Here is a 23,347-nt window from a genome sequence, read left to right as displayed (position 1 = left end):
ACACAGGGGCTGGCCTGGGGCATTTTTGGGTAATATGGTGAGGTATAGGTTCCAGCACTGAAGACAGATGCTCCAAAAGTCGTTATGGCAGCTTCACACTTCACAGGCAAAGTGTGGGATGCTGTGACCTTGGCTCGCGAAAACATTATCAAGAGTGTAGGTTTCTCTTAGAATAACACCCCACCATTGACAAATGGACCCCGTAAACTCTTATGCACATGATTCGAATAAATGTGAAGTAGAACCTAATCAGTTGTCACATCCCTGGTATTAAAAAGGCTTTAACTTCAGCTGGTGCTAAAAACTGTCTGCCTCTGGGACAGTGGACAAAAGTGAAATCACCTAATTTAATATGTCAGTTAGCAGCATGATACACATCCTGAAGGTGAGATTCTGGTAATTATTATGGGAAATCTATGGCTTTTAATAAGCAGTAAGTCTGGAGCCAGTAAAATTCCTTAAAGCTCTTGCTCCAATCCATTCTGTAGTTTTTCACTTAAACAATTTGTTGTTGCAAGCAGTGAAGATTTAGAGCTTAATAAATGACTATGAATGTGCAGAAGAGCTAGACTCTGACAAAGGACATTTTAGTCCTTTTGTTATGTGAGGTTTAAGGCTCTTGGAGAACTGTATGTTTTGAGGATAGGTCATGGAGACTATGGCAGACTCTGGTAGTCTTTAGAGATTTCATTTCCAGAGACAACGTAACTGTTGGAAGATTTTGGCTCAGAAAATTCAGATTGCATCTAAACTTTCAGTTCCTTAAGGTCAGGTGCCAGTGTCTATTGTATACTCCAGATGTTATGCGACATATGGACTAAAATAAGCAATAATTAGCATATGCCTTATTGAGTTATCCTTTGTGTAAGGCAAGCATAGACATCATTTGATGGGGAACGTGAATTAACTCTACTGTTGGGAGTAGCTTTCTTTAAGTGAAAACTGGGATAATTTTTATCTTTTTTTGAAGATCATGCCCACTGAAATAAGTTATCAACTAGGAATTGAACATTTTTGTATATATATTTTAATATTGGAAATAACTAATAATGTTTAACATTGTTCAATATTTAATGAGTAATTATTAACTATTATGACATTTTCAATAGTCTCCAAAAGCAAGAATGGGTCTTATACATTTCAGGGAGAAACAATTGTTACCCTTTTCTTGTAACAGACCTTCTAACAAACTTCCAAAATTAAAATGCTTGTATATACTGTTAATATAAACACAGAAAATCTCACAAGGGTCACATACTGAAACTCTTTAAGAAAACCAAAAAAGTCAGAAAAGGAAACACAGATTTTTTTCACTAATACTAAAGTTAACTATAACACAACATCCTATATACGTTGTGTGACACATTTGGAATTGGGTTATGATGATATATGCTAAGCATAATAGGACTTTTCTTGGGTCAAGTGCAGCTCCATCTTCTTTAGGATTTTATTTTTCAGTGGAAAATGCTCTCTTCATCAGTGGGGGTGGAGCTTTACCCATATCAAACATCATTTCTATAGGGGGGTTATTAAGTGAACACCAGTCAGGAATTCGGCCAGTTTGATTGTAATACTCCTTTGAAATGGAACGACTCCCAAGAATGTCCTGGAGAGCTCCAAAAATAGCACCTGAGTGTAAAACAAAAAACAAAAATATGGTGAATGAAAATTGTGAGACATTTAGAAAAGTTTTTATATTCAGAATATTGGGAATTCTTAGTTTAGACTTTTCTTTTTGCAGATTTTATTTTACTTAATCTCAAGAAAACAAAGCACTGAATGATGCAAGTCTTCATCATCAAGCACAGAAACTAAATGAATTAAGAGCAAGTTTGCAAACTCTATTTATTTTAGAATGTAAATTAAAAAACAATAAAAAAAAATCCTCAGTTAGATACTATGGACATTATACTTTAAAATTTTGCAAAAAAAATTTTTTAAAAACTACATTGTCATTCGGTGATATGTTGTTTTTAACTTTTATGTACATTTAGAAATAATTTGTTATTAATTTACTAAAATAAATTATGAGATTCTACGCAGTCACATGTATTTCACTTTTGAATTAAGCTTTTGTTAGAAGTAGTTGTTTTTGTGGCCCTATGCTTCATTAATGAAACTGCACATCACTTCAAATTTCTTAAGCCTCATTATAGTTTTGTAGGCAAGTCTACAATTATAATATTTTTTTAAACTTTGGAAGTTAATCTGCTATAGCCTGATACTCAAAAACTTATTTCATAACACTATGAATATAATCTGCTCTAAGATTCTATAATTTTATTTTCACAATACACATTCCAAGTTTATGTCCATGTTTACATGTTAAAATACTTTCCCTGAAGCTAATTTGTATATTTTTTCATCTAAAAGTTAAGAAAAACTCAATTACTTTCTCATTTCAGATTCTTAAAATTGGTTTCCTTCCCATGTATAATTAAATTTTATAATTTTCATTTAGCAATAATACAATCAATAATGTCATCTCTGAACTAGAAAAATAGCAATAAAATACAAGATTTTAATATTTATTCTACTTGTACTTTTGTTCACATATACATTTTGAGAAAAAAAATCAAGAAAAATGTTTCTTTTTTGAAGCAATTATTATAAAATTTCAATTGTTATATTATGAAATTACTTTGTAAATGAAATTTTTAAAAAGGCCAGAATTCATAACAACATTCATACTGATTCTCCCTCAAACATCTTTTTTCTTTCCTGAGGCAATTGGGGTTAAGTGACTTGTCCAGGGTCACATAGCTAAGAAGTGGTAAGTGTCTGAGGCCAGATGTGAACTCAGGTCCTCCTGATGTAAGGCTGGTGTTTTATCCACTGCACCAACTAGTTGCTCTCCTTCAAACATTTTAACCTCCATCAGTGTTCTTAAATCTTCTACCTACTCCTTCAATACATTTTTAACCTGTCAGTGGTCACAATGTGGATCTCATTCCATTTCTAAGATAAAACCTCTGACAATCCTTCATTTGATTAGTTTCCTATCATTGAATTTCTCCCTATGCCTTATGTCTTTTAAACCTATTTAAAAACTATTATTTGCCCTCATCATGATTTCTAATCACTTTGTCCCAAAAATTTTAAGGAAAAAAATTCTTAATTATGAACTTGAAAAACATACACAAAATTTCTTATACAATTTACTGCTTTTTTAAAGGCACATATTAAATTTAAGTCAGTAGGTCCAATAATAACTTGCTTGCCTCTGTCCCTTTTTGAATTCCTCTCTGTACTTTAAAAACCGTTATAGTGATGCTTCTGTCCTTTCTTTTTTGGGTGTTTTAAAATCATGCCTCCCATACTTCTACCTCTCCCCACAAAACAGAAGCTCTTTTCTTGGTCTCTTTAGTCCTCTGCTAAGAGGTGGGAAGCATGATTTATTACTATTCTTCTGGAGCTGTGACTGGTCATTGTGCTGGTCCCTATTTTTAAGTCTTCACAGTTTTTTCTTTTATATTATTTCCATTCTTGTTACACTTTACACTATAATCAATGCAAAAAATGTGCTATGAATTCTGTTCATTTTAATCTAGATCAGTTCATAAGTTTTCCCAGGTTTCTCTGGATTCCTAGTCTTTCATAATTTCTTCTGGTACATTATTAAGTTACATCCAAAAATCACAATTTGTTCAGTACTCTCCAACTAATGAGTATTCACTTTGTTTCTATTTTGTTATCACAAAAAATGCTGTTATAGAAATATTTTTGTGAATATGAGTCCTGTTCTTCTTTATCTTTTTTTTTTGGGAACATATGCCTACTAGTAAAATTACTTAGTCAGATGGTACTTTTGATACACAATTTTGTGATGTTTTGGATATAGGTCTAAATTGCTCTTTAGAATGACTGGATCAATTTTTACTCCACTGGCATTTAGTATACCTGTCTTCCTATAGCTACTCCAAAAATAATTTTCCATTTTTGTGTTTTTTGTCAACTTAGTGGGTAGAAAGGCATATCCACTGAGTTGTTTTAATCTGAATTCCTTTTATTATCTTTATTAGTAATATGATTTTGAATAGTTTACGTTTCTTCTTTGGAGAACTGCTTATTCATTTCTTTTGATCATTTGTTGATTGGGCAATTATTCTCATTCTTTATATCTGTATCAATTAATTTTGGATATTAGATCTTTAATTGGAAAAATTTGATGCAAAGATTTTTCTTCCATCTAATCTTTACTTTTAATTTTAACTTAATCAATTTTAATTTTGCAACAACACTTTCAATTTTATATAATTAAAATTGTTCATTCTATACCTGTGATTCTTATCTTTTGTTGAGCCTTCCCTTACCATATTTGTGAAAAGTCTATCTTTTGCTTTGTTCATAAAACAAATGTAATATAATCTTTTACATTAGATAGTGATTAGCTGAGTGACTCTGGGCAATAACTTAACCTTTCTGCTTCAGTTTTCCCAACTGTAAAATGAGAATGATAATAGCATTTATTTTCAGGATTAATGCAAGGATGAAATTAGATCATATTTGTAAAATGCTTTAGCACAGTGCCTAACAGAGTAGATGCTACATAAATGTTTGCTATTATCATCTAGATAGTGTACACATTTGAAGTTTTTTGTGGAACATAATTTGAAATGTTGGTCAAAAACCCATTTTCTGCCATATTCCTTTTCAGTGTTCGTAGCAGTTTCTATCACATAGAAAGTTCTTATCCCACAATTAGAGTTGTTTTATCAAGCATTACACTAAAATATTTGATTGTTTCCAGATCTCATGTACTTAATTTATTTCCACTGATCCACTTTTCTACTTTTAAAATTAAACCAAAGTTAATTTTTTTTTTTTTTTTTTATGACACAATTGGGATTAAGTAACTTGCTCAGTGTCACACAGCTAGGAAGTGTTAAGTTTCCGATATCAGATTTGAACTCAGGTCCTCCTGACTTTAGGCTTAGTGCTCTATTCATTAATGGCACCACCTAGCTGTCCCCAAAATTAAATTTTTGATGATTACTGTTTTACAGCACAGTTATATCTAGTACTGCAATATTGAATACACATCTCTTTCCTCATTATTTCTATATGAATTTTATTATTATTTTGTCTAGTTGCATAAATTCACTCAGTTTGGTATGACACCAAATATGTCTATCAATTTAGGTAGCATTTTCCTTTTTATTATATAAACAGGAAACAATAATTTAATTCTGCCTTTATTAATAAAGAATATTTTGTAGTTTTATTCATATAGTTCCTATATGTGTTTTGGTAGGTGGACTGAGTTATTTTATACATTCTATAGTCATTTTGAAAGCAATTACCTTTTCGACCTTTTCCTGCTGGCTTTTTGTTAATATATAGAAACACTCATGACTTTTGTATGTTTATTTTACATCTTGGTATTTTGCTTATTTTATTATTTCATTTGATGTCTCTCAGTTGACTCTCTAGGGTACTTTCAGCAAACTGTTATATCATTTTCTTTTTCTTTGTCTATTCTTATTCCTTCAATTTTATTTTTAGTAGCAATATCAAGTAATAGCAATGTTAATGGACATCCTATCTTTATTTTGATGTTAGGACAAAGATCCTTTCTAACATTACTTCATTATACTGGTTCTTTGTTTTAGAAAGATACTGTTTACCATATTAACAATGTTGCTGAGTTCCTTTTTACCTGTATCTAACTCTTCTTGACCCCACAAGGATTTTCTTGGTAAGGATAGGAGAGTGCTTTGTTATTTCCTTTTCCAGCTCATCTTATAGATAAGGAATTGTGACAAACAGGATTAAGTGACTTATCCAGGATCACACAGCTAGTAAATGTGTGAACCCAGATTTGAGCTTAGGAAGAGGAATCTTCCTGACTCTAGGTCCAGCACGATTCATTGTGCTGCCTAACTGTTCCATATTAACAAAGAATTCATTTATTTCTACATAAAAATACTTGTAATGTTAATGTAAACTCTCAGCATACATTATCAAAATAATTTTGCTCAGCTATTGATATAATCACATTTTTGCTGTTTTTGTTATTACTGATTTTTTGGATTATGAATGATTAATATGATCCTTGTTATTACATGTTTATACATTTGTTCAGTACTAAATACATTTCTGGTATAATTCCAACCTTGCCATAATATATAATCTTTTAAATATATCCATATTTCACATTGTTTAACCTGACTACAAAAACTCTAAAGGATTCTCTTTTGTCTCAGAGATACAATGTAAACTGCTTTGGTTTTTAAAATTTAGCTGCAATCTATCTTTCCAACTTTAATAATTCCTCTTGTATTCTTTGGCAAGGCCTCTTAAAACTTTTTCCACTTGCTACCCTTTTTCACCCCAAACTTTTTTTTACATGACTCTGGGAATACAGGTATATTTTAAAGTAAGTATACACTTGATCTCACTTCCTAATATTCATTAGGGAAATTGGCCTGTAATTTTCTTTCTCTGTTTTGGCTCTTCTTATTTTAGATATTAGCATCATATTTGTGTCAGGACTCCTTCTTTGCCTATTTCTAAACAATTTCCATTACACTGGAATTAATTATTCTTTAAATAATAGAACTTGTAAATTCATCTGGCCCTGGAGATTTTTTATTAGAGAGTTCATTGATGGCTTCTTCATTTTCTTTTTTGAAAATAGGGTTATTTAAGTAATTTATTTCCTTTTCTGTTAATCCGGGCAATTTACATTTTTGTAAATATTCATTCATTTCAATTAAATTGTCAGATTTATTGGCAAAATAGCTCCTAATCATTGCTTTAATTTCTTCTTCATTGGTGGTAAATTTACCCTTTTCATTTTTGATGCTGGTAATTTGTCTTTTTCCCTTCCTTTTTCTAATCAAATTAACCAAAGGTTTACTCTATTCCTTTGTACCAGCTCCCTCTCTATTGTTGCTTCTTAGAAGCCATAAATCTTCATTCAACTTTCAGCTCAGGTAATATCATTTTTTCCTTCTAGGTTACCTACTTTCCTCCAATTGTTAATTTTGGCTTTTAAATGAGTCTGTTTTTTTTAGATAAACAATGTTACTTTATATTTCATTTCTCCACTTGAATGACATGAGAAATAAATTTATTAGACTATTGTTACAATTTAAACAAAAGTAAGCAAATTTAAATAAAAAAGCACATTTTTTTTATGGCAAACTTAATGGACAATTCTGAATAAAGAATCATCACTGTACTTTACATACAGTAATCATAGCAATATCATTAAAAACATAGTGGTTATTGAATGAACAAGTGTCATCAATACAAGAAAAAATTAAGACCTGAATACAATACTTTGTAAGTTTATTTTTAACATTCTAAACAAAGAACTTTTAAATTAAAGGCTTACCTCCCAACCAGGCTACACAGTTAGGCTTTGCGGGTGGAATATGAATTCGAAATGTCTTAGTGCCAAGTGCTTTTTGGTATTTTGGTTTTTCTACCAAATATCTGATTTCTGCCATTAATCGATGTAAGAATCCTGGCAACATAGCAGTGCCACCTATAACTACTAAGTTCTCTGCCAGCTGCTTTCTTGTATCTATTGGGCACTAGTATTAAAGAGAAAGGAAAAAAAAAATTATTACATATACTGGTACAAGTGATTTTAAAAAAATGAACATCACATACGTGATGAGATCATTTACATTAAGAAATAATTATGTGATTTACAAAAAAGGAAATTTCTTCTCATAAGTGATGATAGTTAAAAAATTATGATACTATATATAAATTTATACATACAAATTTTTCTCCTTAGAAGAGAAAATAAATTCAATTTCCTTGAAACATTTCAGTCTAAAAATGAGCATGTGCATCTTTATTTTGAAGTTCATAGGTGTTAATGTTTTCTACAATAGTTACAAAGTGTTCTTCAGAAAAGGGATTTAAATGTAAACACTATCTTTTAAGGCAGTGATACTTAAAATTTTGTGACCCTGAAGCTACACATGCAATCACTGTTATTTGATAATATAATGTTGATGATATTCTTTTTTTTTTTCCCTGAGGCTGGGATTAAGTGATTTGCCCAGGGTCACATAGCTAGGAAGTGTTAATGTTGATAATATTTTAATACAGATCTAAAAAGTTTTATAAGGACCAAGTACACTTTGAGAAACAAAAATTATATAGGTGCTAAAAGTTAGTCAGGTTTGTAATTTTACCATCTTGACTTTTTCTTCATGTGACACTCATATTTAAACAGCTGCTGGATACTATTGATTCTACCTCCACGTCTTACATCCATATCTTTTCCATTCACAGTGTCACTATTCTAGTTTAGGCCCTTATTACCACTTCATTGCTGTTTCTCAACAACTATGTCTTCATTCAATGCTCAGCTCAGGTGATATCATCTTTTCCTTCTACCTGCCTTCCTTCATTCCTCTAATTGTCAGTACCTTTCTACTCTAAAATTACCTTTTATTTAGGTAGTTGTAAACTTATTTATTCTCTAGCAGAGTGTGAGCAAAAGCTCCACAAGGGGAAAGCCTCTCACTTTTGTTTCTGTATTGCTCGCAACTAGTACAATATCTGGTAGGCAGTATATAATTAATATTTCTTGAAAGGTACTGAATGAACAAAATGAAACCAAAATAGGGGGAATTTGTAATTTCTGCTTGTAACACATTCTTTGTAAACATTTGCTGAATTATATTTGTAATGTTGAATTATATCAATTCATTAAAATAATAGGAATACCTGCATAAGTGAATCCAAAATTAAAGTGGCTATTGATTTCTCTTCATTATCTTGCTCAAACAGAACTTCCACAACAGAATCTCTAGTGAGATAAAAAAGAAAACTCTAATAATATCATAGCAACCACTGTACTGATATAATATAGAAATAATTATAAAATGATACAGTATAATTCATTGACAAAATAGGATGTTATTAAATAGATTTAGAAATGTTTAGAATGGCTCTATGATCTCACCAATTTAAGAAATATCTCCCATGATACAGAACATAATATCCATGATTGCCCATTTTGTGTTTTTCCAAAAGTTTGCCAGTGGGAGCCATATATTTTAAGGCTACCAGTGGAACACTTGGGTTGCTTACCTATAATCTCTTACTCTTGCTATGTATCCATCTTTTTTCCCTGTCATACAATATATTCTTGTCCTTTGGAGTTCTTCATTTGTAGGATACTAGCAAAATAATAATTTCGAAAAGACAGGCCTTTCTTTCATGGAAGCTATGGAGCAGTAAAAGTTTTTTGGTTTTCTAAAAGTAATTTAGCCCATTCTCCTCTTCTTTAATTTTAGGCCCATTCATTGTTCACCAGAATTGTCTGTTCTAAATATAATAATAGCTAACATTTGTACAGCTCTTTAAGGTTTGCAAAGTACATTGTCTCATTTGATCCTCGTACCACAAATGTGGACGGATTGCTAATATTAATCTCATTTTTACAAATGAGAAAAACGAGTGAAAAAGAGGGAGAGAAGTTAAGTAATTCGTTCAATGTCACTGACAATAAGATTAAGCAGGTCCTACTAACTTCAATTTCACAACAAAATCTAGCTGCCTCAAATCAATCAATCTATCTATATCAAATATATGCCTACATATAACGGAATATGTACTAACCTACATATATACCCCCTCCCCCACACAATTAGAGACATTACAAAATCTGAGCTATGGACATTGGATTTAAAAGTGTCCTGTGTCAAATAATGTTTCCTAGAACACAGTAAGTACAGATTGTAAGAAGTCTATATTTCCAAAGTAGACATTTTTTATTAAAAGCAAGAAATTCTCTCAGTAGGTGTTAGTTGTAATTATAGAAATTTCTTTTACTTCCTTCAGATGCTATTAGGGGTTTCCTTCAATTCAGTTTAATAAACATTTTGTCAAATAGTAGGTAGAGTTACAAAAGCAAAAGCAAATAGTCTATAAGGAACTTAAATAGTTGACTGCTGAGCAGTCTGACAAATTCTTAACTTACCATTATGTTTTTTCATATCCTGGAACCTACCCACCTGGGCCAGGCTTCTTCTCATTTCCCCTTCCACACTGTCCAACCCTGGAAAGGGACCTAATCTGATCTCACTGCCTAGCAAAAAGGACCAAAATATAGTCCAGTGAAATGGATTCAGAACTGGTTAAATGGCCAGATTCAAAGATAAATCGTCAACTTGGAAGGAGACTTCTAGTATAATGCTTCCAGAAGTTGTGCCTCAGGGTGAACATGGACTGGTGAAAAATAACTAAAACTTGGGGTAGAACAGGGACCCTCCTAGGACAACTTTCAGAAGACTCAAAGAAATACCTAGAAAGATCCTAGGACAAAGGATTAACCAGTGTGAAGAGAAAATATCTCCAATTTAGCTCCACTGAAATATGTAGCTGAAAGCCCTGGGAGTAGCTGTTTTGGGAGATCACCTCAGCCCAAACTACAGGAATTTTCACCTCCCAGACAACATGGAGAGTCAGGGGTCTGAGTCTGGGAAGACTGATAAAACCTCTGTGGATAAGGAATTGCAGGCCCAGCTATGCTGCAGAAATTCTGCTGCCCTGGGTGAGAAAGGACCAGCATACCTGGTGAGTACAAAAGCAGTGGGGCAGGGACCCCTGCTGGCTGCAGGTCCTATAAAGAGTTGTAGGTTTTGGATTCCAGGCTAGAGGAAAACAGATGATTCCCCTCACCCTCCACTAGATTATACTAATAAGTTTGTATTAAAAAAAAAAAAAAAAAATCAGGCACAGAAGAAAGAACCCAACCACAGAAAGTTACTATGGGGGATAGGGAAGACTGGGATAGGGATTCATCTTCAAAGGAGGGCAGTGAAGTAAAATCTTCTTATCCCAAAGGATAATATTAAATGGTTACCTGCCAAGAAAGAATTTATAAAACTCAAAAACAAAACAAAACAAAAAAAACCCCCATAAAATAAGAGGAATTGAGAAAAACTAAAAACAAAGAAGTACAAGATTATGAAAAGAAAGTCAATCAACTTAAAAAGGAGATCCAGAGTCTTAAAAAAGAAAACAATTCTTTGAAATTTAGAGTTGGGGGAGGATTCTGGGAAGATGGTAAATTTCAAACTCTCCCTACTTTCCCCACAAATAGAACATAAAACTCTTGAAAAATCAAGAAGACTTGGGGGTAGAACAGGCATCCCCTAGAAGATCTGAAGAAAGACCCCAGGCCAGGATTAACCTGTGTGAAGTACAAACACCTCAAGACTAGCTCCACAGAAACACTAAGCAGGGACTCTTCAGGCTGGGTGGATGTGGCTGGAGCCTCAGCAGGAGGAGTCATGGAAACTTTCACCTCCTCAACTGTTTGTGGGAGTCCAGGATCTAAGTTTGGGAAGACTGAGGGAACCTTGCTGATTAGGAAAGTCAGGCCCTGTTGTGCTGTGAGACATGGCCGTGAGGGAAAAGGAACCAGCACCCACTGAGTACAGAGGCAGTAGGGCAGAAAACTGCTGGTGGTGGGCACTTGCTGGAGGGTAGAGTTCCTGGCTTAAGGTTTTTGGTAAGAATTCAATTCAGAGGAGCTGAAGTGAAGAGACACCATCCCCCTACCCCAGGATTAGAGGTACTTATAGTAATAACTTATTAAAAAAAAAAAAAAAAAAAAAAGAATGAACCAGCAAAGAAGAATAGAACCCCACCGTAATAACATACTATGGGAACAGAGAAGATCAGAGTTTATCTTCAGAGGATACTGAAGTAAAAAAAAAAAAGCTTCTATCCCAAAGAGTAATATGAAATGGCTCCCTGCCCAGAGACAATTTATAGACATCAAAAAAAAAAAAAAAAAAAAAACAAACAAACAAAAAAAAAAAAAACAAAAAAAAAAAAACCAAGAAAAACAGGAAGATTATGATTAAAAAAAAAAAAAGTTAATCAACTAGAAAAAGAAATATAGTCTCAAAGATGAAAATAACTCTTTGAAAATTAGAATTAGGCAAGGGGAAGCCAGTGAAGCCGAGAGAGACCAAGAAATAAAATAGATTACAAAGAATGAAAAAATAGAACAGAATGTGAAACAAAAAACCTGACAAATTTGGAGAACAAATCAAGAGGAGAAAATATAAGAATAATTGGACTGTCTGAAAATTAAAAAAAAGAACTTTGACACTATAATACAAGAAATAGTCCAAAAATATTGTCCTGGAATGATATAACATGAGAAGAAAACAGAGTAGAAAAAATCCACTGAATGCCAAATTTGTGAGATCCTTTGTGGAAAACTCATAGGAACATTATTGCCAAAATTTTAAATCACCAGATCAAAGAGAAAATTTTGCAAGAAACAAAAAAATGCTGGAGCTACAATGAAATTATACTGAACTTATCAGCTGCCACAATAAGACTACAGGTCCTGGAATTATGTCTACTGACAATTAAAAGAACTAAGCCTGCAACCCAAAATATCATATGCAGTAAAATTATAACGCTGAATGAGAAAAAGTAGACATTCAATGAACTTGCATTAACTTGCATTATAATTTGCAAACACAAACTTAATAGAAAATTTAACATATAAGAGCCATATGAAAGATCAATTTTAAGGAACTCAACATGGACAAATTGAGGGTTTATGTGTGTGTTTTTACATGGATATGTATGCTATATGTTTAAGATTGACACCAGCAATTGGGTAGCTCAAAAGAAAGATTGGGGCAGAGTTAAGGTAAAAATAGTAATTATGTCATACAAATGAAGTGCAGAGGAAGAAATGACACAGAGGCATTAGAGGGGGAAGGAGGGCTCGTAGTTCTGAAAACCTACTCACATTGGGAATGTGTTAAATAGGCAACACTACATATATACTATGAAGGGTATAGCACCTTCCAAATCTATAAAGAAATAAGGAGAGAGACACATGGGTGGACAGGGAAGTAAAGAATGAGGGGAAAAAGACAAGGGGGGAATCCATGGGTGGGGGAAGGTTAAGTAATAGCAAAACAAGTTAGGAGCAGAATTAAAGCAAAGGGTCAGCAAGGATAGGAAAGATATGTATCTATATGTGGGGATATGTGTATGTATATATGTACATGTATATAGCAACATATGAATATAGAAATATAGCCTTTCTTAACTATATAGCCTTTTTGGGGTTGATAGGGAGGATGAAAGGGGGAAAAAAGAATAATGTAAAAAAGGTACACAGGGGCAGCTAGGTGGTGCAGTGGATAGAGGACTAGCCTTGAATTCAGGAGGACCAGAATTCAAATCTGGTCTCAGACACTTAACACTTCCTAGCTGTGTGACCCTGGGCAAGTCACTTAACCCCAGCCTCAGGAAAAAAAAAAATTAAAAAAAAAAAAAAAAACCAAAAGAAAAAATGGGACACTCATGAATATAATTTCTTCTACTAATATATATACTGTTTTGATCTGGTGATTTATCATTATATATTTTGAATCCTTCCTGATGTTCTGCTGGGTCCATGATAATGTTCTCTTTTGTTTTGTATTACTTTTCTGTTTTTTCTTATTCTTTTTAAAAAAAAAATAAAAAAAATAGAAACAGTAAAATAATTGAAACAGAGTTGAGCAAAGAGAAGCCTGTGAAAATATAAAAAACCAAGAAATAACAAAACAATATGAAGAATGAAAAAATAGAAGAGAATGTAAAACATCTTTTAAGAAAAACAACAGATCTAGAAAACATAAGAATAACTGGGCTACCTGAAAGCTATGACCAAAAAACCAACTCTGGCACAATAATACAAAAAATAATTAGAGAAAATTGCTCTGAAGAAATAGAACAAGACGGAAAGTAGAAATAAGAAATCCACTGACTACAGTCTCAGAGCCAAGATCCTAAAAACATTTATACTTCTGTTGCCTCCATTTCCTCCCTCCCACCTATTTCTCAACTCCATGCCACATCATGTCCTCTGCTGATTCTCTCTGATTCACATAAGAATACTATTATAAACGGATGAAGAATAAAATGAGCAGAACCAGGAGAAAAAAAATTATACAATAATGTAAATAAACAACTCTGAAAGCCATAAGAATTATGATCATTATAATCATCATTCATAAATCCAGAAGACTGATGATGAAACTTGCTATCCATGACAGAAAGGTGATGGATATAGAATATAAACTGAGTCATTTATACTTTTCATATAATAACTGAGGGAATTTGTTTTTCTAGACTGTAGTTGTTATAAGGAATTAATTTTTTTCTCCCCCCCTCCCCCAATAGTGATCTGGCAAGGAAAGAAAATAGATTTCGGTTAATATTTTAAAAGTGGATCAGGGAGTCAGAGAGGAAGACAGACAGGGGATACTGCATGCTCTTTCAAATGAGGTCACTATTATAAATTTCATTTTTTAAACTATTATCTGAGGGTAAATTCTGTTTTTTAGTATTAGAGTTTTAAAAGTTCTAATGTCTGGAAATATATCAAATGTAATTTTGCTCCACTACAGGAGATTTTAGCAATCAACTAGAAATTAACTGAGCAGAAACTTTTAACATTCAAACACATAAAAATGTGTATGTGAAACTACAAACTTCTATTATTCAGATTGTTTTAAAAAATGCATATACAACTTTAAAAAGATAATTACTTTAAAAGACTTTAAAACTATCCTTTTGTTCTTTTCCAAATTCCTATTTTTCTCTTTATTTCTGGATTTTGTTGCTGCTCTTATCATTTCTATAGTTAGTTGCTTTGGTACAGTTTTCTTCATTCTGTATCATTCAATATAATTATTCTCATATTCTAGGACATATTTTTTGTGTCTCCAGGCAGCAGAAAAGTATGGCTTAGATGGAAATGGTCAATTAATTTTAAAGCATATTTTCTTAAATTATTCTATATCTCAATACCAAATCAATAGAGAATGTATGATTGTGTATATAAAGGACTTATCACATTAATGAGGTAAAATGGACTGAGAAAAAAAGGAATAAAGTTGACTATTAACAAGACTGTGTTTTGAAACAAATATACTTTTAAAATTAAAATTAGTTGGTTCCATCACTCAGTTGGTAGAGAACTGGTGTCCAGGCTTACACCCTTTTCAGGAACTGAACTTCAAAATTTCTTCACCACAAATCTTAGTGATAGGCAGAATTGTCTACTCTATGCTGTCACCAAACAATCTCAAAAAACAACAAAATCTAAGTCTTTTGTTATCACTGAGGCATTATACTAGGTCTATATAGTGTATATATGTGTGTATGTTTCTTTGAAGAAGCATTTAATTGTAGAAATGATCCTTCTGAATGTTGGGAAAAATGTGGCATTGAAAGTCTTTGAAATATCTTTGACAGTCTGATTTAGGCTGTGGGAACTGATACATTTTAAAGAACTATACAAATTCATTGTTAACATTCTAGTGGTTTTTTTGACTGACTGCAAGTTTAGCAGCCACTGTGAATTGTTAGTAAAGACCATTAGTTTAACTGAATGTCTTATATTTAAAATGTTGGTAGAGCCCTCATGTTAAACAAGTAGTAGCCAGAGAATAATATATTCTTTTAATTAAAAAATTCTGTCAGATATTCATCTAAAATTTTTCTTCTTAGAAATTTTCTAAATGCAAGATAGCATTTTGGGGTTTTATTTTATTTTTTTTTTTTGCTGAGAAAATTGGGATCAAGTGACTTGCCCAGGGTCACACAGCTAGGAAGTGTTAAGTGTCTGAGGTTAGATTTTGAACTTGGGTCCTCCTGACTTCAGGGCTCATGCTCAATCCACTTCACTACCTAGCTGCCCCAGAGTTTTAAATTTTTGTTGTGATTTTCTTGATGTAGGGAATTCCTGGTGAGAAAATTCCTTCTACCAATGTACATTAGTAACTCTTCTGAATTTTAAAATGTTGAGAGTTTCCTGAAACACTAAGATTAAGAATCTCACCCAGTCACACAGACATTAGGTATCAAAGGTAGGATTTGAATTTAGGTATTTTTGATTCTGAGTACAACTCCATATTGTCTCTTAGGGAAAAGAATATATGCTTATACGCTGTAACCAAAGAACTTCCTTTGTGAAATAACACTATTACTATCATAGTATTATTTCTCTCCGTTTTTGAGGTTGTGTGGTTTCTAGGGTAGTGTGTGTGTGTGCATGTGTGTGCTTGTGGGCACGTGCACACATACAGGAATCTCCTTATATGTGTACAAGCATACACATTTTCTATCTTTTTGCTAGCAGTCTTCTTGACAATAAAAAGTTTTCTTTCTAATTACAAAAAAAAAAATTCCATCTCTCTCATATATTAAATTTCTATTAACTGGCTCTACAAAGATAATTATTTCCCCATACCTTCTTAAAAAAACCAAAAAATTTTGCCATCTCCTCAAACTATTATCCAGTTACCCAAGTGTGCAAGGTATCTTTTCAGACCCAAGATCCTCTGCTGAGTCTCTCTTTCTGATTCAAAAGCCTCTCTTAATCCTCATCTACTTGACTTCTCTGCAGCTTTTCATATTACTGATCATGTTCCCCACAGCCACCTTCAAAATTATTGATTATATATAATCTCAACCAGGTCCTTGCTGTGTATGGAATCTTTTTTTTTTTAAATCCTTCCAACTGTTTTTCTCATTCCCTGATAGCTGTTCTGAACCTTCTCTTTTCAACCTCAGCCCCCACAGCAGTACTATTGCCCCACTCTCTTAGGTCCTTGTCTCAATTTTATCACAAAAAATTGAAGCTATTCACAGAGTTCCTTCTTTCTCTTTCCTCATCTCACAATTCGTGAGGCCATCCCTCAATATTTTCTCATTTATCCTAGGCTGTAATAAAGAAGTAGTCCTTTCTCCTGCCAAAGTTAATCTTACTTATATCCTATATGTCATTCCCTAATGTCTTGAGAATATCGTCCACAATATCATCCTCATTCTCTTTCTTGTCTTCAATTTCTCCCTTGCTGTCTACAAACACCTGTCTGTGTCCATTATACTTAAAAAACAAACAAAAAAAACAACTAAGTTCCATTATCCCTAACTTTATCTTATATCTCTCCTCCTTTCTCATTCAAATTCTTTGAACAAGTTATATATATTTATTATTTCCAGTTCCTTTCCTCTCATTCTTTTTTAAACATCCTGCAAACCGGCTTCTGACCTCATCACTCAACTTAAATTCTTTTTTCTAAAGTTACTAATGATATCTTGATTGCAAAATTAAATGACCTTTTCCAATTCTCCTCCTTATTTGGTTTACCAGCCTTTCTTTCTTGATATTCTTTCCTCTCTGGGTTTTAATGATATTGGTCCCTCCTAGTTCTCTTTCTACTTCTTTAAGCACTCCTTCTCAGTCTCCTCTGCTAGCTCATCATCCACATCATGCTCACTAGCTGTAGGTATAGCCTAAAGTTATGAAGTAGATATGCCATAGGAATTTCAGAATAGAAACTTGTTATATTTTCCTCCAAACACAGTCTTTTTTAGAACTCCTCTATCACTGGGTGAGAAGAGTACCATTTTTTCCATTCACCCAGTTTTATAATCCCTGCCCCCATCACTCTTAACATTCTATTTTCACTCATTGTATATATTCAGCTGCCAATTCTTGTCTTTTCTTTTTCCACAACATTTCATGCACATGCCTCTTTCTTGCCACTCACACAGAACTCACTCTTGTTCAGGCCCTCTTCAGCTCTCATCTGGACTTTTGCAAGAGACTCCTATTTGGTATCCTCATCTCACATCTCTCCACATTTCACTCCATCCTTCATGGTCACTAAAATGACTTTGTCATTAAAGTACAAGTCCAACCAAGTCACCTCCTTACTCAATAAACTCCAGTGGCTCTCTATTACTTTTGGGATAAATTAATATAAACTCTTCTCTTGGTCATTTAAATTTCTTTTTTTAAACAAACTGGACTCTGTACTTTTCTGGTCTTCTTAATCTTTACTATCTATCCTTCATTCATTCTGTGATACAGCCAAGTTGTTCTACTTGCTATTTAGCACAAATAAAACTGTCTGTCTTCTTTCATCTTACCTTTGCCCTGACTATTCCTCATGCTGTTATTCACTGTGTCCTCACCTTCACCTCTTGGAATCCTTACTTTCCTTCAAGAGAGTTCAAATGCTACTTCTTACATGAAGCTTTTTCCAATTTCCATAACTGCTAGTGAATTTCTTCTCCAAATATCCTGGGATTCATTATGTACATATTTTGTATATATACAGATACACATGTTAGTTCTCCCATTCAAATGGAAGATCCTTGACAACAGTGACTTTCATTTTTGTCTTTGTATATATAGAACTTAACAATGTTTGGCATATTGTAAACCCTTAATAAGAGAGTGAATGTTTGATGCACATAAAGGTAGTATGACTCTTATTTAACTCTAAAATTTACAGATTCATTGATTAAATCAATGATAAATGACAAGTCTCTGTTGCTGTGGAGTGCCTGGGCAGAAGACATAAGTTCTAGTCCTGATTCTGTGACTGACTAGTTTAATTCTTTAATTTCCTCCTCTGTAAAATATGGGAGTTCGATTAGTTGCAACTCATCTTGCTATAAAATTCTGATTTCAGCTTGATTCATTATCCTGCTTAGAAAAAGAATGTCCAACCTGATTGATCCAATTACGTGCAAAATCTTCTCTCCATCTAATGGGTAGTCTACTTCCGGAGGTGGCTTAGGTCGCTAAAAATATAAACAACAGCTACATTAGGAAAGATATCATGATTTCTAATCTTTAAACAAACAAATGTATATTTCAAGCTCACCTCAGCATTGCCATCAATGTTGAATTTTGCTGCTTGTATTTTAAGTCCCCGATGTAGATCACTCACAAAACAAGTACGAACTTAACAGAAAAAAACAGTTTAGTGGTAAAAGTGGTGAATTGGCTATTTAAATGCAGACAAAACAAGTAAACTTGAACTCTCTACCAGTAAGATTGACAACATTTATCTAACTCTCCTATATTTTCAGTACTTTTGTATTTATTATTTTATTCTACCAACAATAATCTGAAAATAGTTTCAGATAATATTCTATTGGTGAAACACCCAAAAATTTTTTAAAAAGGCTTTCATTATATGAATTCTAAGCTTTGGAAATTTAAACTATGTTTAGGAAAGATACTGGATTTGGATTCCAAGACACTGGAATTGGGTTCTAATTCTGTTACTAGCTATATGAACCTGAGCAAGGCATTTAGATTCAATGGGCCTCAATCTTCTCCTTCACAAAAAAAGAAGTTGGACTAAAGATCCCTACCATCTTTGCAATGAGGTATGATTGAAAGTCAAGAAATAAAAGTTAAAGCTCTACCATTAACTAGTTATTAGATTTTAAAAAGTCACTTAATGCCTAATCTTATTTTAGTATAGTGGGAAGAATACTGGCTCCAGAGTCAGAGACCCTGTATTCAAATCCCACCTTTGTCACTTACTATCTGTGTGACTTTGGGTAAGTCACTTAACTTTATTGGGCCTCAGTTTCTTTATCTGTCAAATGAGGGGGTTGAACTAGATGGGCTCTGAGATCCCTTTACAGCTCTAAATCTATGACCTCTATGTTCCATGTTCCTCACCTGTAAAATGAAAATTTTGGATTAGATTATCTCTCAAGATCTCATCTTTCCCTAAAATTCCATCATTCTATGATTATCCATATATTTAGCATTTGTCTTATTGTATCCTAGATCGTTCATGTTAGGATTGTATAAAACTTTCACAACTCAAGTTGCATCAACTTGAGTATTCCTTCAACCGACAGAGACCAAAAGTCCTCCAAACCCTTTGTAGACCAGAATCTGCCCCCTTGTGGTCAACTGAGGTAACAGGCCTGTTCAAAGATACATTGGCTTTTGAATGGCAATCTTTCGCTAGATTTTACTTGAAGTTTTGAAGCCTGAGATCTGCTGGCACAGTCTTAAAGAATCTAGGGCTCTTCCATAATATGATGAGGCAATGTTTTACACAAAAGATAAATTTGGAAAAAATATTTTACAAGCTTTCATTTTTCAGTGAATTAATGACAAACACACTAAAATGAGAAAATTCTGATAAAAATGCACTATTAATAAATAATACAAAATAAAACCAAAAAAATTTTCAATATGTTGGCAATAGCAAAGTAGGAATCTATGTACTTGGGTAAAATCCCATAATTCTTTAAGAGAAAGCTAATCAAATAATAGTATACACTTCATGTAATATGGTATTATACGCTAAATTAATAAATGTAAAACAAAGGAAAAATACTAAAATGCTAAACAACATTAATACAATGCTTTAAAAATAAATTATCATTTCAAGCCAACTTTATCCCTATAACAATATGTTCTCTAAAGAAAGCATAACAGAATTTTCTCAATAAAATATTATGAATTACTGACACAGGTGCCTATAAATCTAATTGTAAAGGAACGAGAGAATATTTAAAAATGGTTAGCATGAACTGTATAAATTAACCTTTTCCCTAGAAAACTGCACATGCATAAATTTATTTTCATGTGTGCATTTGGACATATATAATTACTTTTATTTTAAAACTTGTAAGAAAATTAACATTTTATGAGGGAATGAAAAAAATCAGGGTTTAAACAAGTATAAAATATTACCTTTAATGTCTTCTAAAATAACTTCTGGAACTGAGCCTAAGAGAGAAATTAAATTTAGATAAATAGTTATAATAGTTAAAAATAAAATGTCTATATTTTTATACAAATATTATAATTGCAAATGCTGTTTAAAAAAAAAAAACAAATGGAAAAAGTAACTGCTTCAGTAAGAAAACTATGCATAATGACAAACTGTACTTGTCACCTTTTAAAATTCATCAGTCTTTGGCCCCGGCACTTTTGCAGACATTTGATGAAATTGTCTTGTGATCTTACACTTGGTAAATTATTATAAGATACTCTTCATATTTATAGTATCAATTTGTACTATAATGCAGAGGAGCCACTTTATATTTTAACTTGGAGCTAAGAAAATTGCACATCAGTTTATATCAAGGATTCTTAACCTTTTATTTGCATCATGGACTTTTTTGGTAGTATGGTAAAGCTAATGGACTCCTCAGAATGTTTCAAAAATGCATAAAACATAAAGGCCTAAGTTACAAAGAAACTACACTGGAAAACAGTTATCAAGAAATTTTTTAAAAGTGCATGGTTTCAAATGGGTAATTTCAGGTTTATTGAATTAACTTTGCTGGTAATAACAATAAGAAGATATACATGAGAAACAATATGCTTAGTTTAATTTAAACATTTCTTACTCATTACTGATGGGAGACTCTGTCCTTTAGTTGCACCTATGTCAACAGTGCATTGCTCCAATAGCTGAGTTTCCAGCTCCCTGAAGTTTTTAAAAATAAAGTTAGTGACACAAGTACACTGTAACTAATATCCTAAACTGAATTTGATATTCCTTCTGAACATGAGGCAAAAGATCTAAAAATATATTTCATATCCTTAAGTATTATTCATTTTATTAGAATATCCTCTTATTCATAAAAGTAATAGCACTGGAAAGGGGGGATTGCATAATTAAAATAATTTCCATATTAGGGCGTTTTCTATGGATTAAAGTCGAACAGCTGCACATGTATTTTTATGCCACCAGAGAACACATATCAGTTTCCCAGAAAACTTACTTGTGAATTGCCTTTCCTCCTAAGGGGAGGGCTCCCCAACAATTCAGAATTGGTATTCCTTCATATATCTACAAAGTAGTCAAGGAAATCTTACAACACCAATAAAAATTAAATGTCATTTGCCTACATATATCATCATCATTCTCAATATCTGGCTGAAAATTTTCATTATTTTTATGAGAGGTAGTAACAGTATCATCGTCAGAGGGTCAGTCATGAAGACTTGATTTCAAGTCCTATCTAAGACACACACTGTCTATAGGATCACAGTCAAGACATTTAAGTTCCCTGAATTATAGTACACTCCTTGATTCTAAATTACAGTGCAATTACTAAGCTATATTGGTGGAGGGATCTGGCACAATTGGATTTCCCTATGATGATGAAACCATAGGTCTGTTTTCCCCTCCTCCCAAAAGGGCATATCTTTCCCCAGCTGAAAGTAACAACTCTCTCTTTTGTAGCCTAATAGTGCTTCAAACCTTTAATATTGCATTTTCATACTATATTGACACTAGATGTTTATTTACCTTGCAATAAGTAATATGATCACAAATACCAATTTTTCTTCTTTGCTTCCCAAATTTCATATTGTCCTTTATATCAGGTGTTCAATAGGCTTCTCAGGAAGCCCAAAGGCTGGCATATTTCTTTATAATAGTAGCCTGAGAAAAATGCTTCACCTTCTTTAAACATTCTTTTGGGTTTGTAAAGCTTAAAATATACCAATTATAGATCCCTCAAACTACAAGAATTACAAAATAATTTCTAATGTCTCTTCCAGCTTAGAATTTATGATCCTTTGAACAATGATATCTTAACTCTTTTTCTAATAGAGTTTCCTCTATTGATAAACTAAATGTCCCATATTTTCAACGGTCAATATTATTATATTTCCCCATATTATTACATATCCACAAATAACCACACAGTGAGAAGCATCTGTAGTAAACAATTACAATTAGTTAAAAACATATAATTTTTGCCCAGTAGATCTGCTTTCAAGTTTGTTGACAACAAAAGATACAGGTAGCACCATGCTTTCCCTATATCCGCAGTCTAATACCATGGCAGAATTAATCCCGAGTGTAAGAAGAGACATCAGATGACTGGGAGCAAGCAAAACAGATGGAACCTAAAGAAAAACAACCCCCCCAAAAAAACCCAGATTGAGTTTCAGTATGAGGAGGTTCCTTTACATATTAAATGATGTATTTGATAATGAATTATTCTTTTACAGTAATTCATACCAACTGGCAAAAAACTAGGAACCAGAGGGACACATTAACTGGGGAGTGGCTGAACAAATTACGATATATGAATATGATGGAATGCTACTGTTATCAGAAATTATGTTTTCAGAAGAATCTGGGAAGACTTGTATGAACTGATACAAAGTAAAGTAAGAAGAATCAGGAAAACAATTTATATAATTACAACAATACTGTAAAAATAATGAATGCTGAAAGACAGTAATTGATCAACATCATAACCAACCACAACTTAAAAGGACTTAAGAAGAAAATGCTAGAGACCTCCAGATAGTGAGCTAATGGAATCAAGATATGGATTAAAGCATTTTTTTCCTTGACACAGCTAATGGGAAATTTTTTTTGCATGAGCACACAGTTTTATAATGAACTATTTTTCTTTTTATTAAAGCTTTTTCTTTTTCTTTTATTTTATTAAAGCTTTTTTATTTTATAAACATATGAATGGATAATTTTTCAACATTGACCCTTGCAAAACCTTATGTTTCAAATTTTCCCCTCCT

At 32.7% G+C, this 23,347-nt stretch overlaps 1 protein-coding gene across 1 annotated transcript in view; it reads right to left on the bottom strand.

Annotated features, from left to right (window-relative positions):
• Positions 1–1,011: 1,011 nt before the first annotated feature.
• Positions 1,012–23,347, bottom strand: part of ACTR10 (actin related protein 10) — a 34,156-nt gene continuing 11,820 nt past the window's right edge. The window contains exons 5-13 of the mRNA XM_074290222.1: positions 22,601–22,708; positions 21,574–21,641; positions 21,196–21,275; positions 20,534–20,569; positions 18,690–18,769; positions 18,533–18,606; positions 8,698–8,779; positions 7,343–7,544; positions 1,012–1,629 (exon numbers count right to left, since the gene is read on the bottom strand). Of these exons, the coding sequence (XP_074146323.1) occupies positions 1,448–1,629; positions 7,343–7,544; positions 8,698–8,779; positions 18,533–18,606; positions 18,690–18,769; positions 20,534–20,569; positions 21,196–21,275; positions 21,574–21,641; positions 22,601–22,708 (912 nt within the window). The 3' untranslated portion in view covers positions 1,012–1,447. The remainder of the gene's footprint in view (positions 1,630–7,342; positions 7,545–8,697; positions 8,780–18,532; positions 18,607–18,689; positions 18,770–20,533; positions 20,570–21,195; positions 21,276–21,573; positions 21,642–22,600; positions 22,709–23,347) is intronic.

The sequence above is a fragment of the Sminthopsis crassicaudata genome, chromosome 2 (genome assembly GCF_048593235.1).
Source record: "Sminthopsis crassicaudata isolate SCR6 chromosome 2, ASM4859323v1, whole genome shotgun sequence".
Lineage (NCBI taxonomy): Eukaryota > Metazoa > Chordata > Mammalia > Dasyuromorphia > Dasyuridae > Sminthopsis > Sminthopsis crassicaudata.
This window is presented reverse-complemented; position numbering and strand designations above follow the sequence as displayed.